This window comes from Erinaceus europaeus, chromosome 14, assembly GCF_950295315.1.
Source record: "Erinaceus europaeus chromosome 14, mEriEur2.1, whole genome shotgun sequence".
Classification (NCBI taxonomy): Eukaryota; Metazoa; Chordata; class Mammalia; order Eulipotyphla; family Erinaceidae; genus Erinaceus; species Erinaceus europaeus.
Window position 1 is genome coordinate 62,778,791 of NC_080175.1, and position 27,283 is coordinate 62,806,073.

General features: G+C 33.3%; 1 protein-coding gene across 1 annotated transcript in view; it reads left to right on the top strand.

Annotated features, from left to right (window-relative positions):
• NCAM2 (neural cell adhesion molecule 2) overlaps positions 1-27,283 on the top strand; it is a 219,167-nt gene that overhangs the window by 170,594 nt on the left and 21,290 nt on the right. Inside the window, exon 15 of the mRNA XM_007521286.3 lies at positions 9,865-10,045. Within this exon, the coding sequence (XP_007521348.2) occupies positions 9,865-10,045 (181 nt within the window). The remainder of the gene's footprint in view (positions 1-9,864; positions 10,046-27,283) is intronic.

Genomic DNA, 27,283 nt, shown 5'->3' on the forward strand with positions numbered 1-27,283 from the left:
TACTGACTCTTGGGTTTTTAAAAAATACATTTAATCAGACATAAAGAGATACATTTTTACATTTTCCATAGGCAAATGGGGCCATACAGAATTTCTGTTATTTGGTGGCATGGGGAACATTAAAGTGTAAGTCATTCTAGTCTAAAGATATTTTTATAACATCAGGAGTGAATTGAAATTTACCCCTGGAGATCTATCTCTCCCATCTCATCTCAATTTCTTAGCTCTTGTGCCTCTCTCTATAGCAATTCTGATCCATTTTATTTTTACTATATTATAGAATCTTTTGTTCTAACTCACTGAAGTAATTTCCATACTCTTTTTTTTTCAATTTCATCTCTTCTTTTTATACTTTCTCAATCTTGCAGACATCCATAATCTGTAGGTCCAGTTGGAAATCTGTGTATCACTATGATAATGTAATCAAGTAGTAACTGGTTTTCAGAAAGAATAATTTTCTCCATATTTACATTCTGATCAGAACAGTTGTTCGTGTTATAACCTTGAATTTCTTACAGTGGACAAGGACCTGGGTTCAAGCCCCTGGTTTTCACATGTGGGGAGAGTTCACAAGTATTGAAGCAGTGTTGCAAGTTTCTCTCTCTCTCTCTTCCTGTTTCTCCTCCGTTTCAATCCACAATAATTGAAATAAAAAGATATATTTATATAAAAAATTGAGTCTCCATGAAATCTTGACGACTTCGTATTTATGCTTGCATTTATCTTGATATTGATACTTGCAATAAATAATAATTCTTCCCAAAAGATTTTTGAATGATTCTAAGTTTTACCTATTTAGACACATTATTTATTCTTAATTGGATTACTACCAAAAAAAAAAAGAAAGATAATAGATAAGAGGATTCAGAAAGTAAAGAACATTATGACTTATAGTGAATTACTCCTTTCACCCCATTTCTGTGGATGGCAGTATTTCCTGGATAATTTAAACAACAGCATTATGACAACATGTTTCTTATCTGAAAAGAAACTTCCAATGACCACTAAATATAAGAACTTAAACAGCATTTTACACGAGAACGACAAGAGTGATCACATTCTAATGTAGACATTGCTTAGGTTACTATAGATAATGTACCAGGAGACATACATTATTTCTTGTTATTCTCTAATAGACCACATGACTTTGGTAAGTTACCCATGAAGATGACAGAATTTATTAGAAGAGAGTTAGAGTAATAAAAATCAAATTAGATGTCTCTGGACACTTTATGAAAATTACTACCTTTGAAAGTAAGATTAAACCATGTATTTGGAGAACAGAGTCAGGTTTAACAATGCCATAAAGTGCAAGGAAAAATGAAGAAGTTATTTTATGTGTAGAATATTTTATGTCTACTTTGTATTATCATGTCAAGATAAGTCTATGTAATTTAATAAATAGCTTTTTTTACATACTTGAGTTTTTTTTTCCATTTTCTCTCTAATTTGATGAGAGCTATAGCATCATAAGTAGAGCCTAGAGTTGACACATTAACTTTCCTGACCTGAGAAGGACTCAGTAAAACCAGTAGCTTAAAATCAGTTACAAAGAAAGTACTTGGGCCAGCAGGACAGTTCAGAGTGTCCCTGCCTTGCTCTGCATGTGACCCAGTGTCCAGCCCCAAACTCCATAACAACAGGGGTAGTTTTGTTGCTATGATCACTTTTAATTTATTTCTCAGTTTCTCCCTTTATATTTGAAAGCTTTAGGAAAGATGAAACTCTATTATGACAACAACAACAAAAAAAAAACCTTCTGTAAATTTTAGTGACCAGTACACATTTCTAAATCTTAGTTGAATATTTTTCCATAAAATTGACTTTATTTCAATAAAATAGGTACACAGATACCACTCATAAACAGAACTTGAGAAAGAAGAACAGAAAGGGAAATGCAAAGCAGAATTTGACTGAGTTGAGTGTATTGCACCAAAGTAAAATGCTCCCAGGTTGGGGGTGGAGTCAGGAGTATAGATTTTCAGTTCTGCTGTAGCAGGAGGGGGGAGGGTGTAGGGACACATAGACCTTGGGTGAGAATGGTGTTAATGTTTACTCCTGTTAGCTTATAGTTTTATAAATCACTATTAAAAAAGAAAGAAAGAAAGAGTAAATTGGTACACAGAAAGAGAGGAGAGAGGCCAGAGCCTCACTGCCACTTGTGGTGCTGGGAATTAAACGCAGAACCTCTTGTTTATAAAGTTCAGAAATCTTCTGGAAGATCTCACTGGCTGCCTTTATTGACATACCTAAATTGTTTGATGATCCAGAGGCTCAGGGGTCATAGAAAAATAAAAGGTAATTTTATAAAGGGCATTATGATAATAATAAGTAATACTGAGTTTTTGCCTTATTAACTAATTATTAACTTATTTTCTATTTAATTGCATATAACAGTGTAAAATGATATTTGCTTAAAGTTTTTTTTAATATTTATTTTATTTTATTTATTCTCTTTTGTTGCCCTTGCTGTTTTATTGTTGTAGTTATTATTGTTGTTGTCGTTGTTGGATAGGACAGAGAGAAATGGAGAGAGGAGGGGAAGACAGAGAGGAGGAGAGAAAGATAGACACCTGCAGACCTGCTTCACCACCTGTGAAGAAATTCCCCTGCAGGTGGGGAGCCGGGGCTCGAACTGGAATCCTCATGCGGGTCCTTGTGCTTTGCGCCACCTGCACTTAACCCGCTGCGCTACAGCCCGACTCCCTGCTTAAAGTTTTAAAGTTATTTTTTTTATATAACTAGTGAACCTCTGTGAATAGTAGAGTGCTAAGCTTTTTGATATTTTGATACTTCAGTGATTTAGCATTGGTTTGCAATCCTATAGAATTCAAGGGTCCAGCTTTCTACTACTTCTATGTATATCACTACAGCCTCCACTTAAATTCTAGTGTCACCTCACTATTAAAATACAACACCCCCATTCTTCCTGTTCTCCTTTCCCTTTCCTTCCAGTAAATGCCATTGCTCTGGCCATGTCTAAGGATTCATCTTTCTTTCTTCACTAGGTTTTAGTTTGTGTTTTTTGTATACCACCCCAGTGAGTCTATTTGAATAGTGCTACTTGCTGACTTTTTTCCCTTAGTAAAATCATCTTGAAGTTCATCTGATTATGTTCCCACATGGTACAAGCTCAGCTTCTAGACAGTATAGTAGTGGTGTATTTGTTGTTGTTGAAAAGATGATTTTTTTTTAATCCTTATATTGATAGACTCACATAGACTTTGTTAACTGAATAATGCATCAATTAGTTAATAAGTTCATATTGTACAGTTATAAAAGGAACATAGATTAACAAATAGGAAAAATGATTATCCAATAGGAATGACTTGTAATATGTGATTTTTATAGGCTGTGAGAACAGAAAATGTGATAGATTCCTTTGTCCTAAACAATCTTCCTAAAAGACAAGGGACACACTAAGTAATTTTTTTATCATTTATAGACTTGAAGACACAGAATGAAGACAATAGGAATCAGTTATGATAATGGGTGAAAATTAACATTTGTAACTCAGCTCCAAGCCTCCAAGCCTGAGATCTTTTTTCAAATCACTGTGAAATATCTACTTTCATATATGAATTGTCTAGTTTGGCTATCAACTCTCCAATGTTTAGAGTAACAAACTGACCTTCAGAGAATACTGAAGACTTAGAATTATACAAGTAGTGAGTAGACAAAATAATTCCACCAAGAAACCAAGAAACAGGTTTACAGAAAAACATAAAATTTAAATTCATAGCACATGATGATTGCAACCTGACTAATGATCTCAGAAAGGTCGCTCTTCCTCTATTGTCCTTTCTATTCTTTCTTTCATTCTCCTCCTCCACCTTCTTTTTTTTTGCCATTTTTTTAGTTTCTTCATTGGGAGATTAATATTTTAAAGTCAACAGTAAATACAGTAGTTTTTACATGCATAACATTTCTCGGTTTTCCACATAAAAATACAACCCCCACTAGGTTATCTGCCATCATGTTCCATGACCTGAACTCTCCCCCCCCCTCACCTACCCCAGAGTGAATATTTCTTTTTTTTTTAAATTTATTATTTATTTAAGAAAGGAAATATTAACAAAATCATGGGATGGGGGGTACAACTCCACACAACTCCTGACACCCAATCTCCATATCCCATCCCCTCCCCAATAGCTTTCCCATTCTCTATCCCTCTAGGAGCATGGGCCCAGGGTCATTGTGGGTTGCAGAAGGTAGGAGGTCTGGCTTCTGTAATTGCTTCCCTGCTGAACATGGGCATTGACTGGCCGATCCATTCTCCCAGTCTGCCTCTCTCTTTCCCTAGTAGGGTGGGTCTCTGGGGAAGCTGAGCTCCAGGATGCATTGGTGGGGTCTTCAGTCCCCCACCTGGCCAGCATCCTGATGGCATCTGGAAACTGGTGGCTGAAAAGAGAGTTAACATACAAAGCCAAACAAGTTGTTGAAGAATCATGGACCCAAAGGTTGGAACAGTGGAGAGGAAGTGTTGGGGGTACTCACTGCAAACTCTAGTGTACTACTGCTTTCAGGTATATATTTGCCCTAGTTTATGGATACCTGTGAACATATGCTCTATCTCCTGGAACCTGGTCTATATCTAGGTTTTGGGACTTTGTTAGGAAGTGAACCACCTGGGATGGAATTAGAGAATACTATGAAAGGAAAGGTCTCACCCGAGTGATGAAGCTGAAGGGTTGTCGTTCCACACCTGAAGTCTCTGGACACAGTCTGAAGTGAAACATGCTGGGGTGGCACTCGTTGCATTGATTAGGTTGTGATATTATTTGATAAGAATTGGGAGAAGCATACGGGAAAGTGGGCCCTACCCTAGGGTCCCAGGACTGGGGGAAGCTTAGGCTCTATAGTGGAAATGTGAGGTTCCTGCTGTCTTAGGGTTCAAAAACACAATCGATAGTTACTGTTATCATCACATTATTTGGTAATTGGGTTAGCTTTGAAAAGTCCCTTTGTTAGACATACAATCAATTTTTCCCCCTCTCATATTAATTAGTGATTTATATGACTACAATTTAATAGGTGTGTACATAAACACCATTCCCATCACCAAAAGCTTGTGTCCCATCCCACCCACCCACCTCTACCTCCACCCCCACCCCGACCCCCCCTTCCTGTTTTTTTTAACCACTGTTACTCAAGTCTGGTTTATGGTGGTGCAGGGGACTTTGGAGCCTCAGGCATTTGAGTCTCTTTGCATAACCATTGTACTATCTACCCCAGCAATTTAGTTTTTGTTTTAAGAAAATGAGGACCACACATCTCATAAGAATTGAACAAGAAAGCTAGTGGATTACTTTTTACTATGAATAAAGCTGTTCATTCTGCAAATAAAACAAGGTTCAGCCTGTTATCACACTGTTCTCATCTGTAAAGTAGGTGATAGAAAATATTTCCCCACTGTGCTAACACTATGATTTTTAGAATAACTATTATGGAAAGTTTGTGACTGTCATACATGATCTTGGCATCTATTTTCTGACAAAAAAAAAGGACTGCTTAAGCAAAATTGTATCAAAGCAAAATGACCATTTTTCCGTTTTAGCTGTCCTTCAACATTTAATTGACTTATTAATAATAGCCCTATCAGCAAATCATCTCATTAAGTCACCTAGGGGAACATTTTGTGTCTAGATTATCTTAAATCATTCCCTAAGCATTTAAATTCTGTAAATTAGGCACTCTACAAATGCATAATTGAGACTTTGATGCCTAGGGGAGCATTTGGTAACACCCACTTTAATTTTTTTCCTATTCCCTAGGAATAGCAATTAAGGGATAAAAAGCCTCCTTGTCTAATGTTGAATGGAAAATTAAATTGACTTATATCAGGGGGAAAACTAAAAGTCCCTTTGTTATTTTTATGTCATCAATCCAACTATCTGAAGAGATAGAAATAACTTTTATTATGTGAAGACATTCCTAAATTAAGAGTTAAATGATCATGATCGGTAGTTAAGAAGAGAGTATATGCAGTGTGCTTGTCAGGAAGATTTTCCATCTCTAAAATTCATTTCCCAGATGTAGTACTTTTGGGATTTTATATGAAGGACTTGAAATTATATATGAAGACACACTTTTGGCTTATTTTCTAGCTTTTATTTTTAAAATTTTTTAAAAAATATTTATTTTCCCTTTTGTTGCCCTTGTTGATTTTTATAGTTGTTGTAGTTATTATTATTATTGTTATTGATGTTGTCATTGTTAGATAGGACAGAGAGAAATGGAAAGAGGAGGGGAAGGCAGAAGGAGGAGAGAAAGATAGACACCTGCAGACCTTTCTCAGCCTATGTAAATGTCAAGTGTATACATTAGATGTAGTTTATTGTATGCATATTATGTGTTTATTTACATATTGTCAAATCACTTTAAAATGGAAATTTTTAACGTCATAGGTTTTTGGTCAACACTTTTGACATGTTTTTTAATGGTTACTAGTTTAAGATGAGAGGACTGCAAGTGTTTTGTTGACTATGGGATCCATAGCTCTTCAAACAGCTTCATTAGCCAGTCAAGGCTGAATGAACATGTATTAAATGTATTGATGACCAGTTTATTTTGGGGGGAGATCATGGCTCTTTGCTCTTAATATTTCATGAGCACATGTAGGATCTCTTATTCCCATTATTAGTGATTTACATAAATTACAAATTTTCTTACTTTTCTTTCCATGGCCATTTCAGTGCATTTCCTTACGCAGTACTGGGAAATAAGTAAATCTAATAAAAGATCTTAATGTCTCTATATAGTGATTAAATTTCTCATTTGTATAATTTTCTCACTTATACTATACTATATAAAAATACACCACAATCTATTTTATTAGAAGTAACAATTCTGGTCTGACAAGATAGTTCACCTGGATTATATACCTGTTTAGCCATGCACGGGACCCTGGTTTGACACCAGCATCTACCACACTGAAACTTTCATATTGTAGTATCTTTTTCTCTCACCATCTTTCTTTCTTTCTTTCTTTCTTTCTTTCTTTCTTTCTTTCTTTCTTCCTTCCTTCCTTCCTTCCTTCCTTCCTTCCTTTCTTTCTTCCTTTATTCCTTTCATCATCTGAAAAAGTCCACCTGGAACTGTCAAGCTCCAGCAATGACAGGGAAAAAAGGGAAAGGGAAAGGAAAGGGGGAAGGGAGAAGAAAGGAAAGGGAATTTTTTTGTATCCATAAACAAATAGGAAAAAAGAATATTAGCTCTCTATTATAATCTTAATGTATTATTTACTCAAAAAAGTAACTTTTCTATTTTCAACCTAAAAGGAGAAATTATTGTTATTCTTAAATATACAAATATGAATACATATACATATACACATATACATATATATGACTGGGGCAAAGAGCACCAGAACATTACTGTGACACATGTGATGCTGGGGATCAGACTTGGGACCTTTTATCTAAGAGTTCAATACATTAACCACTGCACTACCTCCCAGGCAGCAAAGACATTGCTATCCTTTATAGTCAAGCTATTGACTCTACATAAATGGTGGTCTATTTTTCTGGGGTAAGATCATCAGTTCTCTCTTTCTCTCTCTTAGCTACAATGTACTTAATTATGTTTCTAGGTAAGTGAAATTTGCAGCTATAGCGATTGATTATTGGATACTTGGTTTTAGAGAAATTTTTATTTCATCTTCATATGGTTACTATAGAAATGGCTTTTCATTAGTAATAGTTATCTCTTATTATATGGTTATTGTCTTTTAGACTCTAGAATGGACAGATTTAGCTGATTTGCTTCATTGTTTCATCATGACATCGGAGAAGTAGCTGTTACCATCGTTTTTGTAAAAAATGAGAGAAACAGTGGTCGAGCGGTAGCACAGTGGGTTAAGCCCACGTAGCGCAAAGCTCAAGGATCTGCATAAAGATCCAGGTTCAAGTTCCCACCAGAAGGGGAGCCACTTCACAGGCGATGAAGGAGGTCTGCAGGTGTCTATCTTTCTCTTCCCCTCTCTGTCTTTCCCTCCTCTCTCCATTTCTTTCTGTCCTATCTAACAACGATGACATCAATAACAACAACAATAACTACAACAATAAAAAACAAGGGCAACAAAAGGGAAAATCAATCAATAAATATATAAAAAAAGAGAGATACAAATCAGTAATACTTAAGAACTTTCCTGGGTTTAAATAATAAGATATAGGGAATGTCCAAGTTGCCACATATGTAGAATTGTTGAAAATATGTCAACTTGCCTTTCTGTATTTTTAGTCATATTTTTTTTTTCTTTTTCCAAATTAAGGGTAGTTCTTATACTTTGTGTTCCAAAATATTTTATTTAAAGAATCAGATAAGATTTAAGTAAACTATGTTTGATATTTGAATAACAATTTAAACAGGTTGTTACATGTGCTGACTTGAGAGACACCTCACCAGATAAGGCCTTATCATATATGGTGCCACATTTGAGTCCTGACACTACATAAGAGGTACTATAGCACAGAATGGTGTTCTGGTTTTGTGGGGCATCTCTTCCTCCCTATCCCCAAAGCCTTCAATAAAAATAATTTGGCCTGGGAGCTGGGGAGATAGCATAATGGCTATGCAAAAAGACTTTCATGCCTGAGGCACCTAAGATCCCAGGTCCAGTCGCCAGCATCACCATAAGCCAGAGCTGATCAGTGTTCTGGAAAAACAACAGCAAAAAATTAGCCTGCCCAGCATAAGAATCCCTGTTCAAGCCCTCAGCTCCCCACCTGCAGGGGAGTTACTTCACAAGCCATAAAGCAGGTCTGCAGGTGTCTACCTTTCTCTGCCCCTCTCTGTCTTCCCCTCCTCTCTCCATTTCTATGCCCTTTCCAACAACAGTGACAGCAATAACAACAATAATAACTACAAGAATAAAAGCAAGAAGGGCAACAAAAGAGAATAAATAAATAAATATTCCCACCACCAAAAGCAGGACAGATGACCCCACCAATGTGTCCTGGAGCTCTGCTTCCCCAGAACCCCACCCTACTAGGGAAAGTGAGAGACAAGCGAGGGGTATAGATCGACCAGTCAACGCCCATGTTCAGCGGGGAAGCAATTACAGAAGCCAGACCTTCCTCCTTCTGCAACCCATAATGACCTCGGGTCCATACTCCCAGAGGGTTAAAGAATAGGAAAGCTATCAGATGAGGGGATGGGATACAGAGTTCTGGTGGTGGGAATTGTGTGGAGTTGTAGCCCTCTTATCCTATGGTTTTGTTAATGTCTTCTTTTTTAGATAAAATAAATAAATAATATTAAAAAATTAGCCTCAACCATGTGTGTATAAGCACTGAATCTGCAAACTAACAAATAAACAATTTATATATTAATGAATGCATAAACATTTCCAATATCTTTGTAGTTAAAAAATAATTGCAGTGATTTAAATCTATTAGCAATATCTAGGCTTTATCTGTAAGACACTGTATCTTTAAGCCATCCTCAACTATAGAATATAATCTCTGACAATTATTTTTTCTAGGCATACTAGACATTCTCATGATATCCTGATTTATATCTTTCCACTCACAGATTGTTAATAATCAACAAAGTGACCAAACCCCAAACTTAAAATATGTGAAATAGTAAAACAAACTTAGCAGAAGTGAATTACCAAGCATGAACTGAAGAAAGTTCAGTTACAAAATCATTAATCTTTTGACTAATGTAGAAACACTGTGTTTATAGAAAAAGTCTGAGGATTTCTACTGATTTCTTATCATTGTTATCATTGTGCGGGAGGAAAATATTCCATAATGATTAATAAGGCAACTTGTTCCATCACAAGATGTATGGCATTAAAAAAGAACAACTATAGTATGTGAGAACAAGTTATACCTTATATTTTTATTAACTTTACAGAAAGATAAAGAAGACCAGTGGCTAGAGAAGAAAGTTCAGGGCAATAAAGACCACATTATTTTGGAACATCTTCAGTGGACAATGGGATATGAAGTTCAAATTACAGCTGCCAATAGATTGGGATATTCAGAACCAACAGTCTATGAGTTCAGTATGCCACCAAAGCCCAACATTATTAAAGGTAAGCAAAACTGGATGCTTTCTAAACTGAAAACAAATGCAATGTCATATCTTTGTAACCCCTCTGGATCTTTTCTTAGTATCATAACAGTTCTATAAAAGAAAATTTTACTTCTAAGTTCTAGTCATGACCATTGTTATATGTTATATTCAAGATTCCTAAAGGTATTTGCAGTGTGGCATTCATTTGTAAGTACACTGAAAAATTTAGTGGTTGATAATGGGGGAAACTAGAGGATAGAATGTAAGAATGACTAATGAAAACTAGTGTAAATATTTCTGTCAAGGGCTGGGTGTTTAAGCACATACATTACTATATGCAAGGACCTAGTTTCTAGCCCTGTTCTCTACCTGCAGGGAGAAAGTTTCACAAGTGGTGAAGCAAATACTGTAGGTGTCTGTTCTCTCTCTCTCTGCCCTCTCAAATTCTCTCTGTCCTATCAGAGTGAAAAAAAAAAAAAGGCTGACAGGAACAGTGGATTCTTCATACAGGTACCAAGACTCAGCAATAACTCTGGTAGGAATAAATAAAGTAAAATAAAAATTTCTATCAAGGATACACACACACACACACACACACACACACACACACACACACACACCCATAGAAAGGTATGGCCAAAGATCATGAATAATCCATGTCTTATAAAGAAAAAAAGAAATTTGAAAAGGTAAAATCAATTATATAGGGAGTCAGTTGGTAGCACAGTGGTTAAGCGCCACCTGCATAGGTGGCGCAAAGTACAAGGACCAGCATAAGGATCCAGCTCCCCACCTGCAGGAGAGTCACTTCACAAGTGGTGAAGCAGGTGTTCAGGTGTCTGTCTTTCTCTCTCTCCCTCTTCATCATCCCCTCCTCTCTCCATTTCTCTCTGTCCTATCCAACAATGTCAATATAAATAACTGCAACAATAAAACAACAAGGGCAACAAAAGGGAATAAATAAATAAATAAATAAATATTTAAAAAATCAATTACACAGTAAAAGCAAAAGCTGCAGATGCAGCCCCAGACAAATTGAGTTCTAGAGTCTCAAAGGAATTCACAAAGTTACAGGTATTCGTAGCACACATGCAGAGTTGACAAGTTAAATAACAGTACTTACTTACATTATTATATGTTGGCAATATGACCAAAGCCTAGAGGAGGGGTTTTATATTTCTTAAGTTTATTTATCAGAGAGGGAAAGAGAGAGAAAGAAGGAATGGTAGATAACCAGAATTATTACATTAGCATATGTGGTCCCTTGACCAAACTTGGGACCTGATAAGTACAAATTGTTTACCTATTGCTTCACTCTCAGGCAACTAAATTGTTTTGTGATGATGCTATAGTAATAATAATATGAGAACTTATTATGCTTTCTAACTTCAAGTAACTACTTTTAAGTTCTCATTTTTATAATTGATTTGCTCCTTTAAATACAGCATTTAATATTTACTGGTTAACTTTATTCATAAATTCCTGTGCATATTCTATTCTATTTATATTGTAATAGAATAGGAGTATGGGCTCATAATACTTATTGAACCTGGAGAAATTGTCAGTTCAATCATGTTTTCAACACTCTTGTAATTTCAAATTGAAATTACTCTTATTACTATGATCTGTAACATCACAGTCAAGATTTAAAAAATTGAAACTGACATTTATCTTTTTATAAAAATAATTAATATTGGCTATGTGGATTAAGAATAATTTATATTATGACTTTGTGTTTCTAATATTAATAAATTGTTCCTATTATAATATGTAATTATAAAATTGGGAACATCTAAAAATAAAAAAAAATCTAAAAAATAATCACCTGTATTAATTTACAAGATAGTTCTTCACTTATCTCACTTCACTTTTTAAAATTTGGTTATCATTCCTAAGTATTAAAATCCACAGGCATAATTTGTTTTCTCCCTCATGAAAGCTGACAGAGGCAGCTGCTCTCATTGTTTCTGTATGGGATGGTAAAACAGGGCAGTGAGATGAGGGAAGCAGCCTGTGTAATGGTTAACGTGTAGTACGATCAATGTTTTACATTGGAATAGAAATCTGAGTTGATGAATGACATGTTACCCTTACTCTCCAAACATCATTTTGAGCAGTTAAGGGTCAGAACTGTCTTAAGTCATCTGACAAATCTGATGCCTTCCCCCCCCCCAACTTTTGTTGCCCTTGTTGTTGTAGCCTTGTTGTGGTTATTATTGTTGTTGTTGTCGTTCGTTGTTGGATAGGACAGAGAGAAATGGAGAAAGGAAGGGAAGACAGAGAGGGGGAGAGAAAGATAGACACCTGCAGACCGGTTTCACTGCCTGTGAAGCGACTCCCCTGCAGTGGGGAGCTGGGGGCTCGAACCGGGATCCCCATGTCTGTCCCTATGCTCTGCGCCATGTGTGCTCAACCGGCTGCACTACCGCCCGACCCCCATCTGATACCTTTCTAAGATAATGCATCTAAAAAATAACAGTTGAATGTACTATCAGTTTCATTTCTCTGCTTAACTTTGAAATACTAGTAACAGCCTCTATAATCATTATGTATTATATTTGTGTTAGTTATTTTCTATACAGATATCAGGAACATGATATAAATATGACTCTCACTTGGAGCAGTCACCAAATAAAGATTGTGAAAGTATGCATCACTCTAGCAAATTCTTAGCAGCTTTATTAATTTGGAGGGGATAGTTATTTTTATCCTTACATAAATTCATCTTTTATTTTTATTTTATTTTTTTTTTATAAATTCATCTTTTATATGGTAGAAGCCTACAGTTTTAGTGACATTTTAGAAAGTTACAAAATGTAAAAAAAAAAAAAGGACTTAAGTCAGATGACTCTTAGCCTTTGCTATGTTTATAAGGAGTTTTTAATAGAAATAATAAATATAGATCCAAAGGCAGGGCATGTATAAAGTTGCAACAACAGCAGAGAGATTTTATAGTTCATTTTCTCTAAATGCATGTTTGTTTCACTTTTGGAGAGCCAGTTTTTTTGTAGTTGCAGGAAGAAAAATGGACAGAATTCTGGTTTATAACCTTAGCTTTGTACTTATAATGTAACTTATTTGATAATCATTCCTCTACCCATAGATCAGTTTATTTTGACTTGGCAATGACTCATTCATTGTATTGACTTTTGACTTTGTGACAAGTCCTGTCTAAACTACATAAAAAGATGTTTGAGGTAGTTTTAGAGGTTTCTCTGGCCTCAACAAAAATAACTTGTACAGTATGAATGTTCAAAGAACAAAACATTCATAGGACAAAGAGAGAGAAAGGGAGTGAAGGAAAGAGAGAGAGAGAGAGAGAGAGAGAGGGAAGACACCATCACGGCACACAGCATTGAAGCTTACTTTCTTACTTACTTTAATGCATTGGAACTAGCTCAAACCTGGATTGTGTACATGCCAAAGCAGCACTATATTCATGTGAGCTATTTTACCTGCCCAACTGGTACTTCTTTCTCTCTCTTGCTTTCTTTTTTGTATTAATATTTTTATCCTTATTATTAAGCAAGGATTATTTCTTGAGTTAATGAAGAATGGAGGGTTAAAATCTGAGTTTCCTGGTACTTAATATATTACATAAGGAAGATAAAAATCACACTACCATCTCAAAGAGACCAAGATGTTACAGTTTCAAGAAGAAAAGGCAGAAATAGAATTTGACACTTGAAATGCTACTAAGAGGTCAACAGAACTCAATTGAAAGATATTGAAGTATCTTTATTGCATACCATTTTGCTAAAGTCTTCGGGAGAGAAAATAAGTAGGAATAAGATAAGGACTATATTTGAAGTTAGGAGATTTAGACAGAATATTTATTTAACACTTGCAAAAAGCAGAGAATAATGGTGTTAGAAGGACTTTTATAATGAAAAGTCTTAGGTAGAAAGTGATTCACAACTGATGAAACATCAGTCAAGAAGTGAAACATTACAGGTAGGTGAGCTGATAAAGTTACTGAGAAAATAGGAGATCAAATTAAACTTTATTAAACTGTGTGGGTAATGAAAATCTAGAAATGCTTACTGAGAAAAGAGAAAAATGAAAGTGTTATTTCATCTCTGAAAATATGACCCAAAACATTATAAATTACTATTAATTCAAGGACTGAGCATAGTGGGTTTCTATATGTACTTAGTAGATGCTACATTTTTCCATTTTATCGTGCTAGTTAACATACTGTATAATTAATTAACTAACAATGTTTTCATAATTTCACTTAGGAATGGATTTTAAATGATGTTTTAATTGCTTATAGATTTTGCAAAATCAGGTTCACTCTCAGAATATTTATAATGTGTGATTCCAATCCCATTTTGTTTTATAAACAATGGGAATATTAGGTTATTATGCTATAAAGACATGTAAGAGTGACTGCAAAACTATGATATATAGAACTAGAGACTGATAAAGTAACATTTATTGCTGTGCTCAGTGATTAAAAAACTAAAATATCATGGCATTAGTGAATTTAATACAACTTATTGCTTTAAGAATCCTTAAATATAATCAATTTTCTTTAAAAGTCATTTCCACTATTTTTTGTCTTGCAACATGTTTGATATTATTTCTTTCAACCATGAAAGATGTTTACCCATATCCTTTACTATTTACTTCCCCTTCTCCTCTTGTAACTGTGATGTGAAGAGAAATAATTTAGTTTATATAGCCTTAAAAATTGATGTTTTAATTATTTTTACCATCTAGAGTTGAGCATGGAAAAAAGCTTTCAGTATTCTTAAACTTTAACACACTTAACACAAATGGTGTAAGTATATACTACTAAAATTTTTCAACAATTTTTTAATCGCTTGTCATTGTACTTCTAATGCACATTAGAGAAAAGTCACTTTACTGACATTTGCTCAAGTTCTAAGAAACATTGGTATATCTTTTCATCTTTGAATAACTCAGTACTAACAAAACTGTCAAATTGAATATTCAAGTGCAATGAAGATACTAAAATGTTATCTTAAGGTCAAATTTGTAAGGTTTTTTAACTTAGAAAAATTCTAAAATAGGGAGTCAGGCGGTAGCACAGCTGATTGAGCGAATGTGGCGCAAAGCACATGGACCGGTGCAAGGATCCTGGTTCAAACCCCTGGCTCCCCCTTGCGGGAGTTGGGGGTCGTTTCACAGGCAGTGAAGCAGGTCTGCAGGTGTCTTTCTCTCCCCCTCTCTGTCTTCCCTTCCTCTCTCCATTTCTCTCTGTTCTATCCAACAACAATGACATCAACAACAACAACAATAATAACTACAACAATAAAACAAGGGCAACAAAAGGGAATAAATCAATATTTTTAAAAAAGAAAAATTCTAAAATAATATGAAGATTTAAGTTCCACTAATTTGGGAGAATTTTTTATACTTATTGAAAGTCAACTATAAACACTAATCCTATACCTGAGACAATATTTCATTGCTTTGGCATATAATTTATGTCTATAAATTATTTTTTGTAATCTTGGTTCTTAAAATTATTTTAGAAGAGGGAGGATAACACGTAAATAGAGTATGCATATGGCGGGTTGGGTTAATGCATTTTGCTAAAAATTTTCATTATGTAGTTACATATTTTCTTATATTTTTATTGCTAGTTCCTTATCAAAATATAGCAAATTATATTAAATGTCTCCAAATAAATTGTGGTAAACGAAGTGAATAAAACAGATCGTTAAACATGCAGAATATGATGAGCATAATTTAAAGTCACAGTGTAAATTTATCAGTAACAGTGAAATGAAAAATAAATGTCATTAAAGAATATTCACGTTTAAAAAATCAATAATAAACTAATATCTGAGTCATATGAAGAATTATTATAATGAGTCTCAGCTGTCTTAATATACAAAAGTACTTACAAATGCTTTCTAGATATTTGACCATTGTTTTATTGTACGTAGGTATATTTTTGATAGGCAATTGAAAATGGCTTTGCTTAAATCTTGGATTAATTGTTTTCTCTCTTTTTTTTTCTTTCCTACTGTCACTTTTTTCTTTTCCTTTATTTTTCATATTTGTCACTCCTTCCCTTAATTATTGTATTCTTACTCTGTCCTCAAAAACAATTTTCATCATGCAGATAAATGCTGTGAAGCGAATAAAGGTGAAAATGGAAGCCAGTCATGGCAGCTGAATGCTTATGGGTTTTCTTTCGTTGTTGCCATCAGTTTGTCTTGCATGTTTTAATGTTGTTCATAAGCCATATGATATTTCATTCTATGCTTTACAAATTTATAAAGCTAAATATAAATCACAATGAAAGATGTTTCTGAGGTCCAACTAACTATTGCATATATTTCATCCATGAACAATTAGCCAATGTTCACCTTTCCTAAGTTACTAGCCTTAAAGCAGATAATGTCAGAAAAATCTCTACTAGAGGTAGAATCAGGATTTTTTTTTCCCAAGGTTCCAGTTCACTGCATAATTCTAAAATTCCCCTTTAGTTCAAATCTGAAGTTCACCTTATTAAACATCTCATCACTTGTTCTTGAAATATATGCATTTGCTAAATTTATTCTTTGTTTTGCAAACACAACTCAACATGAATTTGTTTTTTTGTATGAATAGAAATACAGTTTTATAGAATTGTAATTATGCTTTGATTTTATTATTCTTTAAGAATATCTAACTTTGTGACCATTAATATCACACATAAGACTGACCACTCTATAGTAATTGTATATTTCTATTGTATTACTTCTTATTTTACATAAAAATTGAGGAAATATAATGAAACAGTTTTCTTTTAAATTTGAACATCATTTTAAAAATATCACACTTTTTTCCCCTTTAAGTGAAAATCTCTCTCTGCAACTGCTCCCTCCTCAATAAATAATAAACTAAGTATGCATAGATTTATGAAGTTGCATTCTTTATTGGATTGGTATTGTATTTTGAGCTAGCATCATATATTGATAACATATATGTCCTTTGCCAAGACACTTAATCAATGTCCTTATAACATTAGAAATTAAATTGAATTGAAAAGACTTTCTAGACTCCAACTTACAAAAAAGCAAGAGTTGAGGGGATAACATGAATAATTACTTTTGTTTTTACATTTTCATAATAATTATCAAAACAGAAAGAATGTGTTTTTTCACTCCCAGCCTCACTCTACCAAGAGATTCTTACTAATAGGACATTTAGGGGGTAATAAAAATCCTGTACATGACCATAACCTCATGGAAAATAAAATGATTGAAATCTGGGCTCTGGAGATGTTTTCACCAAAAACAATTTTGTTTTATGAGGTAATTTTTCTCAGTCTCTTCTTCAAAGTACATACAATACCATGTCATGTAAGTCATAAGACTACAGAGCTTTATTTGGTAGACTGTTTTATAAAAAATTCCCCCACCCCTATATTTTTTGCTATTATGGCTTTTTTTTTGCATAGGGAGTGACCCACCCACTAACTGAACACACTTTTCAGCTTTTATCTTTTCTTTCCTGCTGAAACAAAGGGATTTCCCATTATACATATATAGAAATCTTCTAGCGATCTATATAAGGAATTGCCCATTTTCAAAATAGCTTTACCCAATATCCTGTGTATTAAAAACAATTACATGCTTTATTCCATGATATCTGAATCTAGATAAGATATTTAGATGTGTTGACTACTGGTAAATATAAAATACTGGTTTTCTATTTACCTAGAACAGTTTGTACTTCATTATAATCTAACTGAATTTTATTGATATGTTATAATTATTATTAAGAGATATTCATGTAGAAATTATCTTGACTTAATGAGCAGAAAACATGAAATATATGTCTTTAATAGGATAATGAAACTGATTTTTAGAATTTTATTCAATGTAACTCAAGGTCACCAGTAATTATCTGAAGAGCTTTGAGAGGTTTACATGATACCGAAACTGACATTTGGATAATTCAGAATAGTTTTAAAATTAAAATGCAATTATTAGCAAAGTTGTTAACATTTAATAACTTGATCATTTTATGTTTGTTAATCATCTAAGTACAGATCAGGTTTTTAATTCTAAAATTAATAAACTGTCCTTTGGCCAAATGTATACTCTTACATAGTTTTTCTACTGCTCTGAAAAGTGAATGAATTATTTAAAAATTCTTCTCAGACACTTTAACATAATTGGTTCTGTCTTTTTACATCCTTTCTGTAAGAAATAGAAAAATCACAAAGCTCTAAACTGAATAATTTTCCATTTTGATGATTGAGACTTTAGTAATTACAGTGATCTTTTTGGATTTAAAGAAATGATTTATTACTCTAAATTGTAGTTTGTATTATCTGATTTCTATTTTTGTTATATGAACTGTACAATGTTTGTTATATAAAATCATAAAACTTAATGGAGAAGCCTTTTTTTTTGGTCAAACTGTAATCTGGAAATGTAAACAAGTATGATTTTTCTTAAGCAGGTTAAAACTTCCAATAATTTAAATTTTCTCCATCATATCATCCAATAACTTTTTGTTTTAGTTCAATGCATTTTTAAAAACTGTGTGTCTGAAATGTACAAAATATGTACTTGTGTTGCATAGTGAGTTTTATGTCAATCATTATATAATCAGAAATATGTCTGTGTTTATTGATGTGTGTATAGTATGTATGTTCAAGTGTTAAATCATTATCATTGTTTTGACCCATTGTACCAGCTTTTCTTATGCATGACTGACAATATTTGCATGTGGAATATCAGGATTATATACATATGTCACTATGAATCTCTCTCTCTCTTCTCATTCCTCTTCTAGTCTATTAGTCTATGTGCCCTTCTCTCATCATTTAGCTTCTCTGAATTCTTTAATTTAATTTAATAATTATTTAGCATATCACTACAAAGACCACTAACACCGTATTTTAGATACATTAGCAGAGTATATAATGAGGAGGTAGCACTAAAGTCACCTTTTCTGTGAATATAACAGATGATCTTAGGTAAAGTTTTTTTTTTTTTCACCAGCATTATCACCACTGCCCCTGTGGCCTTTTTTTTTTTTTTTTTTTTTTTTTTTTTTTTTTTTTTTTAGAGAGAGAGAGGGTGAGGGATGGAGAAACAAAGAAACAGAAAGAGACATCATCTCTAGCACTCCTCCACTCCTTGTGAAGTTTCTCCCCCATAGGCACTCCCTTCTAATGGCCACAGTGGCCCCAGTGGCCCCAGTGACATGTGTGCAATACCAGGTGAGCCACTTACCCCAATGTATTGTATTTTTTATCTTCCCTCTCAATGCCATTAACAATTCAGAATAAGTATGCTCTATATTCATATTTTTCCAAAAGCATTATTATATAAGTTAACATATATAGTCAATATTGTAGACATAGACAAGATTGAGATGCTTAATGGCTTCATTAAAAATTCCTTTTTGGGGGGCCCCATGCTGACACATCTGGTTGAGTGCACACGTTACAATCTGCAAGGACTGGGTTCAAGCCCCCAGTCCCTGCCTGCAAGGGGAAAGCTTTACTAGTGTTGAAGTAAGTCTTCAGGTGTCTCTCTGTCTCTCTTCCTCCCTATCTTCTCCTTCCCTCTCAATATCTGACTGACTCTATCAAATAAAAATAAATACAAAAAATATTTTATGAGGAGCCCCAGTGGTGGTGCACCTGCTGGAGCACATACATTATAATGCACACAGATGTGGATTCAAGCCCCTGGGCCCCACCTGTAAGGGGAAGCTTCATAAGTGGTACAACAGTTTATCTCTCTACATATTTATCGTCCCCTTCCCTTTCAATTTATCACTGTTCCTATCCAAAATAAATAAAAATAAATACATTAATATACAAATACAAATAAAGAAAAGTCGTATTAGAAGCTGTGGGATCCATCTTTTAAAAAGCCCTCTCTCCTTAACTTTTATAATGTCTACAAAATTTAAAAACATAAATCTGTGTTCCAGACATTAACACTGTATATATATATATATATAACAAGACACATTATTTCACTGCCAATAATTTTGATTTTGCATTTGATATTTTCTGCAGTTCCTACAAACTGAATAACTGAAAAGTTTTAAAACAATATCCAACTGAAAAAATAATAATGTTTAAATATATTTTCTAAATAAGAGCATCAATTTAAAGGACAAGAAATAGCTCAGCCGGTAGTGCATGCCCTTGTCCTCTGCCCCCTTTCTTACTGCACATGGAAGCATCATGGATGACAAAATTGCAATCAGGTGTTTCTCCTTTCTATCACTTTCCTATTCTCTTCCCAGTCTTTCTCTAACCCTTAATAAAAAAAAAATATTGCACCCAAGAGGCCACATGGCTGTACCTCACATCCACAGGCCCCTAGTTAATTCTCTGGTACTGATTTAAAAATACTTTTTTAATTTGATAAAAGTAAAAATCAAATAAGGAAATTTTCACAGCAATTTCAATTCTGTTCAGATTAGTGTATGACCATTTATATTCATCGAAGCGTATAGATCAAGCATGTTAAAACATGTATCTTTAGATCTTAAGAACTTTTTAATATATGTGAAAAGAATAGTCCTTATTAATATACTACATTACATTAAAAGTAAAAAAATTAAAAAATAAATTTCAGATGATTTTAGGGGTCCAAGATAAATACTAGATCATAAATATAACCATTAAATCTTTAAGGTCCAGCTTTTAAAAAGTTAGCTAATATTATGTATAATAACATATTCTTTTTCATATTCATGGTGTTTAAATAAATATACCTCTAGTCATTGAAAACATCTGAGATTTGCACTTACTTCAGTTTAATGATATAACTGTAAAATATTAGCAACATTAGAAGACTTAGTCTGTTATGAGACTACCTAAATTAAATAATTTGCCATTTACTTTGATCCTTTAATTTCACTCAATAAATACTGACATGTCATGAAGGCAGACCTAACATGCTATTTCATACATTTTATTATAGTTCAAATCTGAGTAGTATAATGTAAGAACCTCTAAATCAATTTGAATAAAAATATCTTAAGAAGACATTGTCTTATTTAGCCGTATTTCCTTTTTACTTTCATTTTCTCTTATTTTCACTTCCTTTTTACCTTTTTCTGTTTTTCACTTTATGTTTGACTCAGACTCTCTTCCTTTCCTTTTATCATTCAGTTTCTACCTATAAAAAATTAAGATATATATGTTTTCCTATCCCTTCTCTGTTAGTCACTGGTAAAGTTTGAATATAAACATTTTTGTCAAGAATATATATCATAAATCCAAAGATTAATGTGGTCATTGAATAAGTAAATCATATTTGCATATTTCAAATGATTGAGGCCTAGATCTTGGTATGACTTCAATATAAATTGAAATTGGAAAAAAAAGATAAGCATTCCAGCCATATAATAAGAAGTTACCAATGTAAATTCTAGGAGTATTACTCTAAATGTGTTTTTATCATTTAAATATAAAAGTTTAGTCTTACCTCCTTTTATTTTACTTAAACATGATAAACACAAGCAGATTACAAAATGCATATAAATAAGCAACCTTTCAAATTTTATGTAAGACAGAAGGTTAAGTTTAAATTTAATTTAATTTAATTGTTCTGTAGTATGATGTGAGTTTACTGTGAACACATTTGGTTTTATCTTCAGCTAAACTTATAGACCAATAAAGATCAATGATTGCATTCCTCCCACTGCATGTCTATTAACTGAATTCAAACATAAAATCTGTCTGCCAGTGCCCTAATAGAGGGGAGGATTTTAAAGCATCAGTTTTCATTTTTCTTTCTGAAGTTGAAAAAAAAAATTAAAGAAAAACTATGTACTTGGGAGTCTGGCGGTAGTGCAGCGGGTTAAGTGCACATGGCTCAAAGCGCAAGGGCCGGCGTAAGGAAAACTATGTACTAATAGTGATTTCCTTGTATCTGTTAGTATACTATTATTTAATTGATTTAAAGATAGTTTATTTAAGTGGAATTAAAGTTAATTTAATGTTTGAACTAATCTTATATTGGTTGTATTGTCTGAATATATACATAATTTCCTAACTTGTTCAAGTTAAATCATATTATTCTTTTTTTCATGTTGTGTTAAGTAATAAAAATATAGTTACATATTGCAAACTATGCTTAATATTAAGATGTAACATCATATTTTAACTATGTCATATTTCTTTTAATCTTGTGACAAATGAGTACTGTGAGTTAAACATCTATTATTTTCTTAATATAAAATTAATTTGAACTATTGTTTCAAATAATGTTCACAATTCATGGTTGCTTTGAGAATATTTTCTCACATTTTACATTGATTTTCTGTGTGATCTGTTTAAAAGTGACTATTTCTTATCTTTGTAATTGCATTTGCTTTCACCATAGCTTATTTTTCTGAAAAAAAATGTATGTTATAAATGTATTGTCCTCAATATCATCTCTTATTTGATACCCCTGACATAATATCCAGCACTCTGTAATCGTATGCATGCTTCATAGTATATTAAATGTCATTTTATTTTCTGTACTTTTTTGTCTCCATTGTCGTAATAAAGAAAACTGAGGAAAAGCTTTGTTATATGTGTTTTCTTTATTACTGGAACAACCCTTTTCTGTCTTTGTTGTGTGTCTTCATTTCTAACTTGAAGAAATCCAGCATTTCAATTGTAAACATATTTAATGAGTGATTTCTCTTTGTGAATAAATAAACCATGATCAAAATCATAAAATATGAACAATTGAGAAACATTACCAAATACTATGACTTACAGAGAAAACTAGTTATATAATCTTCTTAGAAACCTAGATAATAGAAAGCTAAATGATTATAGAGGGTATCTCATTGCTACTTTCGGTGTCCCACCTCTCTGTGTGAGCTTTTTTGGATATATGAGGAGAGAGTACACAACCTCAGAGTAACTCACACTGTTTAGTACTCCCATAAAATATACCAAGAGCTGAAACCAGAATGGCACAGCAAAGAATGGCACAGCAAGCACCCTCCTGATAAACTATTTCATCTGTCAGTAGAGGATATTTTCATAAAGCATATTAATATAGTCAGTAATTTCAGTAATGTGGGAATTATAAGTAGTAGTCATTGATGGCAAATGTATACAAAATAAATGTATGTAAACTGATTTTCTCAAATTCTCTCAGTTAAGACATTTTTAAATTCAGTTTTAACACCATGAGAATGAAATTGTAAAATGAAAAAAAAAAAAGAGCATTTGCTTAATCATATTCAAGGTATGAAGCAAAAATGATGACAGGTTACAATTAATAACAAGAAAATAAATAAGAATAACAATAAGAATAAAACAAATCACTGTACAGTATTTTCTGTTTTTCTTTGTTTGTTTGCTTTTGTACCAGAGCAATGTTCAATTATTCAAGTCTGGCTTATGATGATACTGGGGATTGAACCTCGGACTTTTGGTGCCTCAGACATGAAAGGCTTTTTTCACAAGCATTATCCTATATTCTCCAGCCCTAAGTTTTAATATTTACTGAGTTACATACATGAAACCCTTCCATTATTTTACATACAATTAATAAAATCCATCTGAAATATCATTTTCACCACATTTCAGTTTGAGTTATAAGGCCTATGGTCAATAATTTGCATACTCAAGAGTCACACATCTCAAGTCCAGTGCTCTTGATAAAATACTGTATTACTTCCAGTTTGTTTTTGCTCTGGACCTAGATTCAAATGGTACATTTAATATGCAAATTATTCAATGTTCCTATAATTTTTAAAGAAATTGACTTAGATATAAATATGTATGTTGTTATACAAACATATTAACACTGAACTAGAGCATCGCTACATGAAAATTAAAGTAGTGTAGAAATTGTAAAAGATAAAATGTTCATTTTCAATATTTAAATTATTTTAAGATACTCAATCTTTCTGTTTGTTTTAATATTTTTTTAATTGGGAGGTTAGTGGTTTATAGTTCTTGGCACATGGGTACAATTTTCCATCTGGCTATATAGTTGTCTGTAAAACACTCACCCCTAGCTTGGGTCTGTTTCCATTATCACATATCAGGACCTCCAATCCTTCGTCTTGTACTTCCCCAGAATCCTCTGATTTGGTGCAATATACCCAACAGGTCCAAGTTTTACTTTGTGTTTCTCTTTCCTGTTCTTGTTTCTTAACGTCTTCCCATGAATAAGATCATTCCATGTACATTCTTCTTTTTCTGGCTTATGTCAGTTAACAAGACTCCTTGAAGTTCCATCCAACATAAGGTGAAGAAGGTAGCTTAACCATTTTAAAAAATATCTTCTACTTTATTTACTTGTTTATTTATTCATTTATTTTTGTTTTATTATTTGGATAGAAGCAGAGAGAAGTTGAGAGTAAAAAGGGAGAAGTAGAAGGGAAGGGAAAGTGAGATACTTGAGGCATTGCTTCACTAATGAAACATTCCCCTTGCTGGTGATATCCAGGGGCTTGAACCCTGGTCCTTACCTACAGTAATATGGATGCACCACCACCTGACCCCTGACACAATGTTTCTTATTCCAGAGCAATCCACTCCAAATTAACTATCTGTCATCTATCTATCTGTCTGTCTGTCTATCTATCATCTAATCTTCTGTCTATTGCAATAAAACATAGGTATGTGTTTCAAAATGAAAATGCTAATGTCTATATTGTGCATCCTCCAAAAGATACAGTAGTTTGAAGTTTTGCTTATTGTGTTAAAGAGAATTAAATTATATTTCTTTTTTAAGTTTTTATATTTATTTATTTTTATTTTCCCTTTTGTTGCCCTTGTTTTCTATTGTTGTTATAGTTATTGTTGTTACTGATGTCATCATTGTTAGATAGGACAGAGAGAAATGGAGAGAGGAGGGGAAGAAAGAGAGGGGAAGAGAAAGATAGACACCTGCAAACCTGCTTCACTGCCTATGAAGTGATTCCCCTGCAGGTGGGGAGCTGGAAGCTCGAACCCAAATCCTTACACCAGTCCTTGTGCTACTGCTTGACTCCCTAAATTATATTTCTTTGTTGTTCTTGTTTTTATGTTTCCTTAATCCCTTGTCTATGGGATTATAAACTATCTGTGAATACTTGAGAATATTTTTATTTTTTGCACCCAGGGTTATTATTGTGGCCATTGTTTCAATTTTTTTTGGCCGGGGGGTGGGGGTGGGTAGGACAGAGAGAAATTAAGAGGGGAGGGGAAGATAGAGAGGGAATGAGACAGAGAGATACTGGCAGACCTGCTTCACTGCTTGTGAAGCAAATCCCTGCAGGTGGGGAGTCTTGGTCTTGAACCATGATCCTTGCATGGGTCCTTGTACTTTGTATTAGCTGTGCTTAACCCAGTGCACCACCACCCAGCGCCCTTGGAAATTTCTATAGCAATGGCTATAGTAACTTCATATTACTTTTTGGCATAACATTACTTTGTTACTTTGGCCACAATGAAGAGACTAGGAGAATCTTAGTTTCTTAGAAAACTAAGGCAATCTGATTATTCCCATATACTAAGCAATCATAATTATTTCATCAATAAAGTGAGTATTAGGGAAGCTGAAAAATAGTCACCAACTCACACACACAACTGCTTCCAGAAACCGTGACATCTCTACAAGTCAGCTATGATATGTCTGATAATGTTTTGCATGATCAATGCAAATGCATACACATTGGTCTTAAACAATATTTTCTGAGAACATTTTATAAAATTATTATTTAAATTGCCGGTAGTAATAGTTCACTTTCCATTACATGAAATATTTTAGTCACTGACTAATAAAAGCTAAAAGAAATATTTTCATCTCAGTATGTATCCTTTTTATTATAGGATCAAATTGTAAGGCATCAACACGAATTTTTTAAATAGTGGCCATATGTTTGATAATCTACTATTTTATCTTTTATTGTTTTAAACAGAAATGCCAAATATTTAGACATTTATATTAAAATAGATTATTTTTCTGTTTAAATATGGTTAAAATTTCTTCAAACTAGTGATACTATGTTCAGTAATGAATGAATAATAGTCTGGATTTGTTGTTGGTTATTTATGATTTTAAAGAGTCTAAGCAGGATGTGTATGCTACATATGAAACATAATGCAATATTTCCTGATATACTGAAAAATGGCAAAAGAACATTTCTCTTTTTAGTCCTTATTATTGTGGCTGGGTGGTGGCGTATCTAGTTGAGTGCACATGTTGTTGCTATGCACAAGGACCCAGGTTTGAGGCCCCGGTCCCCATCTGCAAGGGGAAAGCTTTGCAAGTGGTGAAGTAGTGCTCTAGGTGTCTCTCTGTCTCTCTTTCTCTCTATCTTTTCCTCCCCTCTCAATTTCTCACTGTTTCTATCAAATAAATATAATAAACTATTTAAAGAACTTTTAAAAAAGAAAAAAATTCTTATTATGGGAGTAAAATGAAGAGATCTCATATACTAACTTGAGAGTTAATTCATTAGTGGCTCAGATATGAAAGTTAATTAAAGGTATTACAGCAATATATATTCAACGTCTCATATACTTAATTGGTGGATTCTATTATCATAAATTAAAAGACAGAGTATGCAACATGCACATTTGTGTTATGCATAGCATAATGAGTATTTTTTTTTTTTTAGCTTTTAAGGACAAGTGAGTATTATATCCATAGACCTTTTCAATAGATAAGAGGAATGTTAGTATTTACTTATACATTTGAAAATTCTATCACTATATTTGCCTTTAAAATAGACTTTTTATTTCAAACCAATAATTTGTCTGTGTTATCTTACATGAAACAAATTCCTTACATGGTCCTGCAAGTTGCACGGTAGCTAGAACACAGGACTTATAGTAGGTTTCAAGTTTGATCACTGGCATTGCATATGCCAGAATGATGCTCTGATGCATATATTCTCTGTCTCATGCTCTTTCTCTATCTCCTTAATAAGCAAGTAAGTATTTTATATAAGAAAGACAACAACCCCTCAAAAAGCAAACTGAACACAGATGATAAAAACTAAAACTGCATGTGGAGAAGACAAAGTTAACGAGGCAAGAATGAACTTCAACAATGATACTGTTGATATCTGAAACAATAAATGTTTGTGATATGTTAAAGTATTTTCTTTTTAAATTATAAAACATTTATGTATTTACTTTATATGAGAGAGATGATCACTACTAGTCAATCCCAGAATTTATATATGCCAAGCATGCTGTCTATCCACTGGGCCATCTCTTCTCCCACGTCACTCCATATTTTGAAGATAGAAATGGTCTCCTTGCACAATATTGACAATTTGGAATGTCGATATGGATAAGAAAATA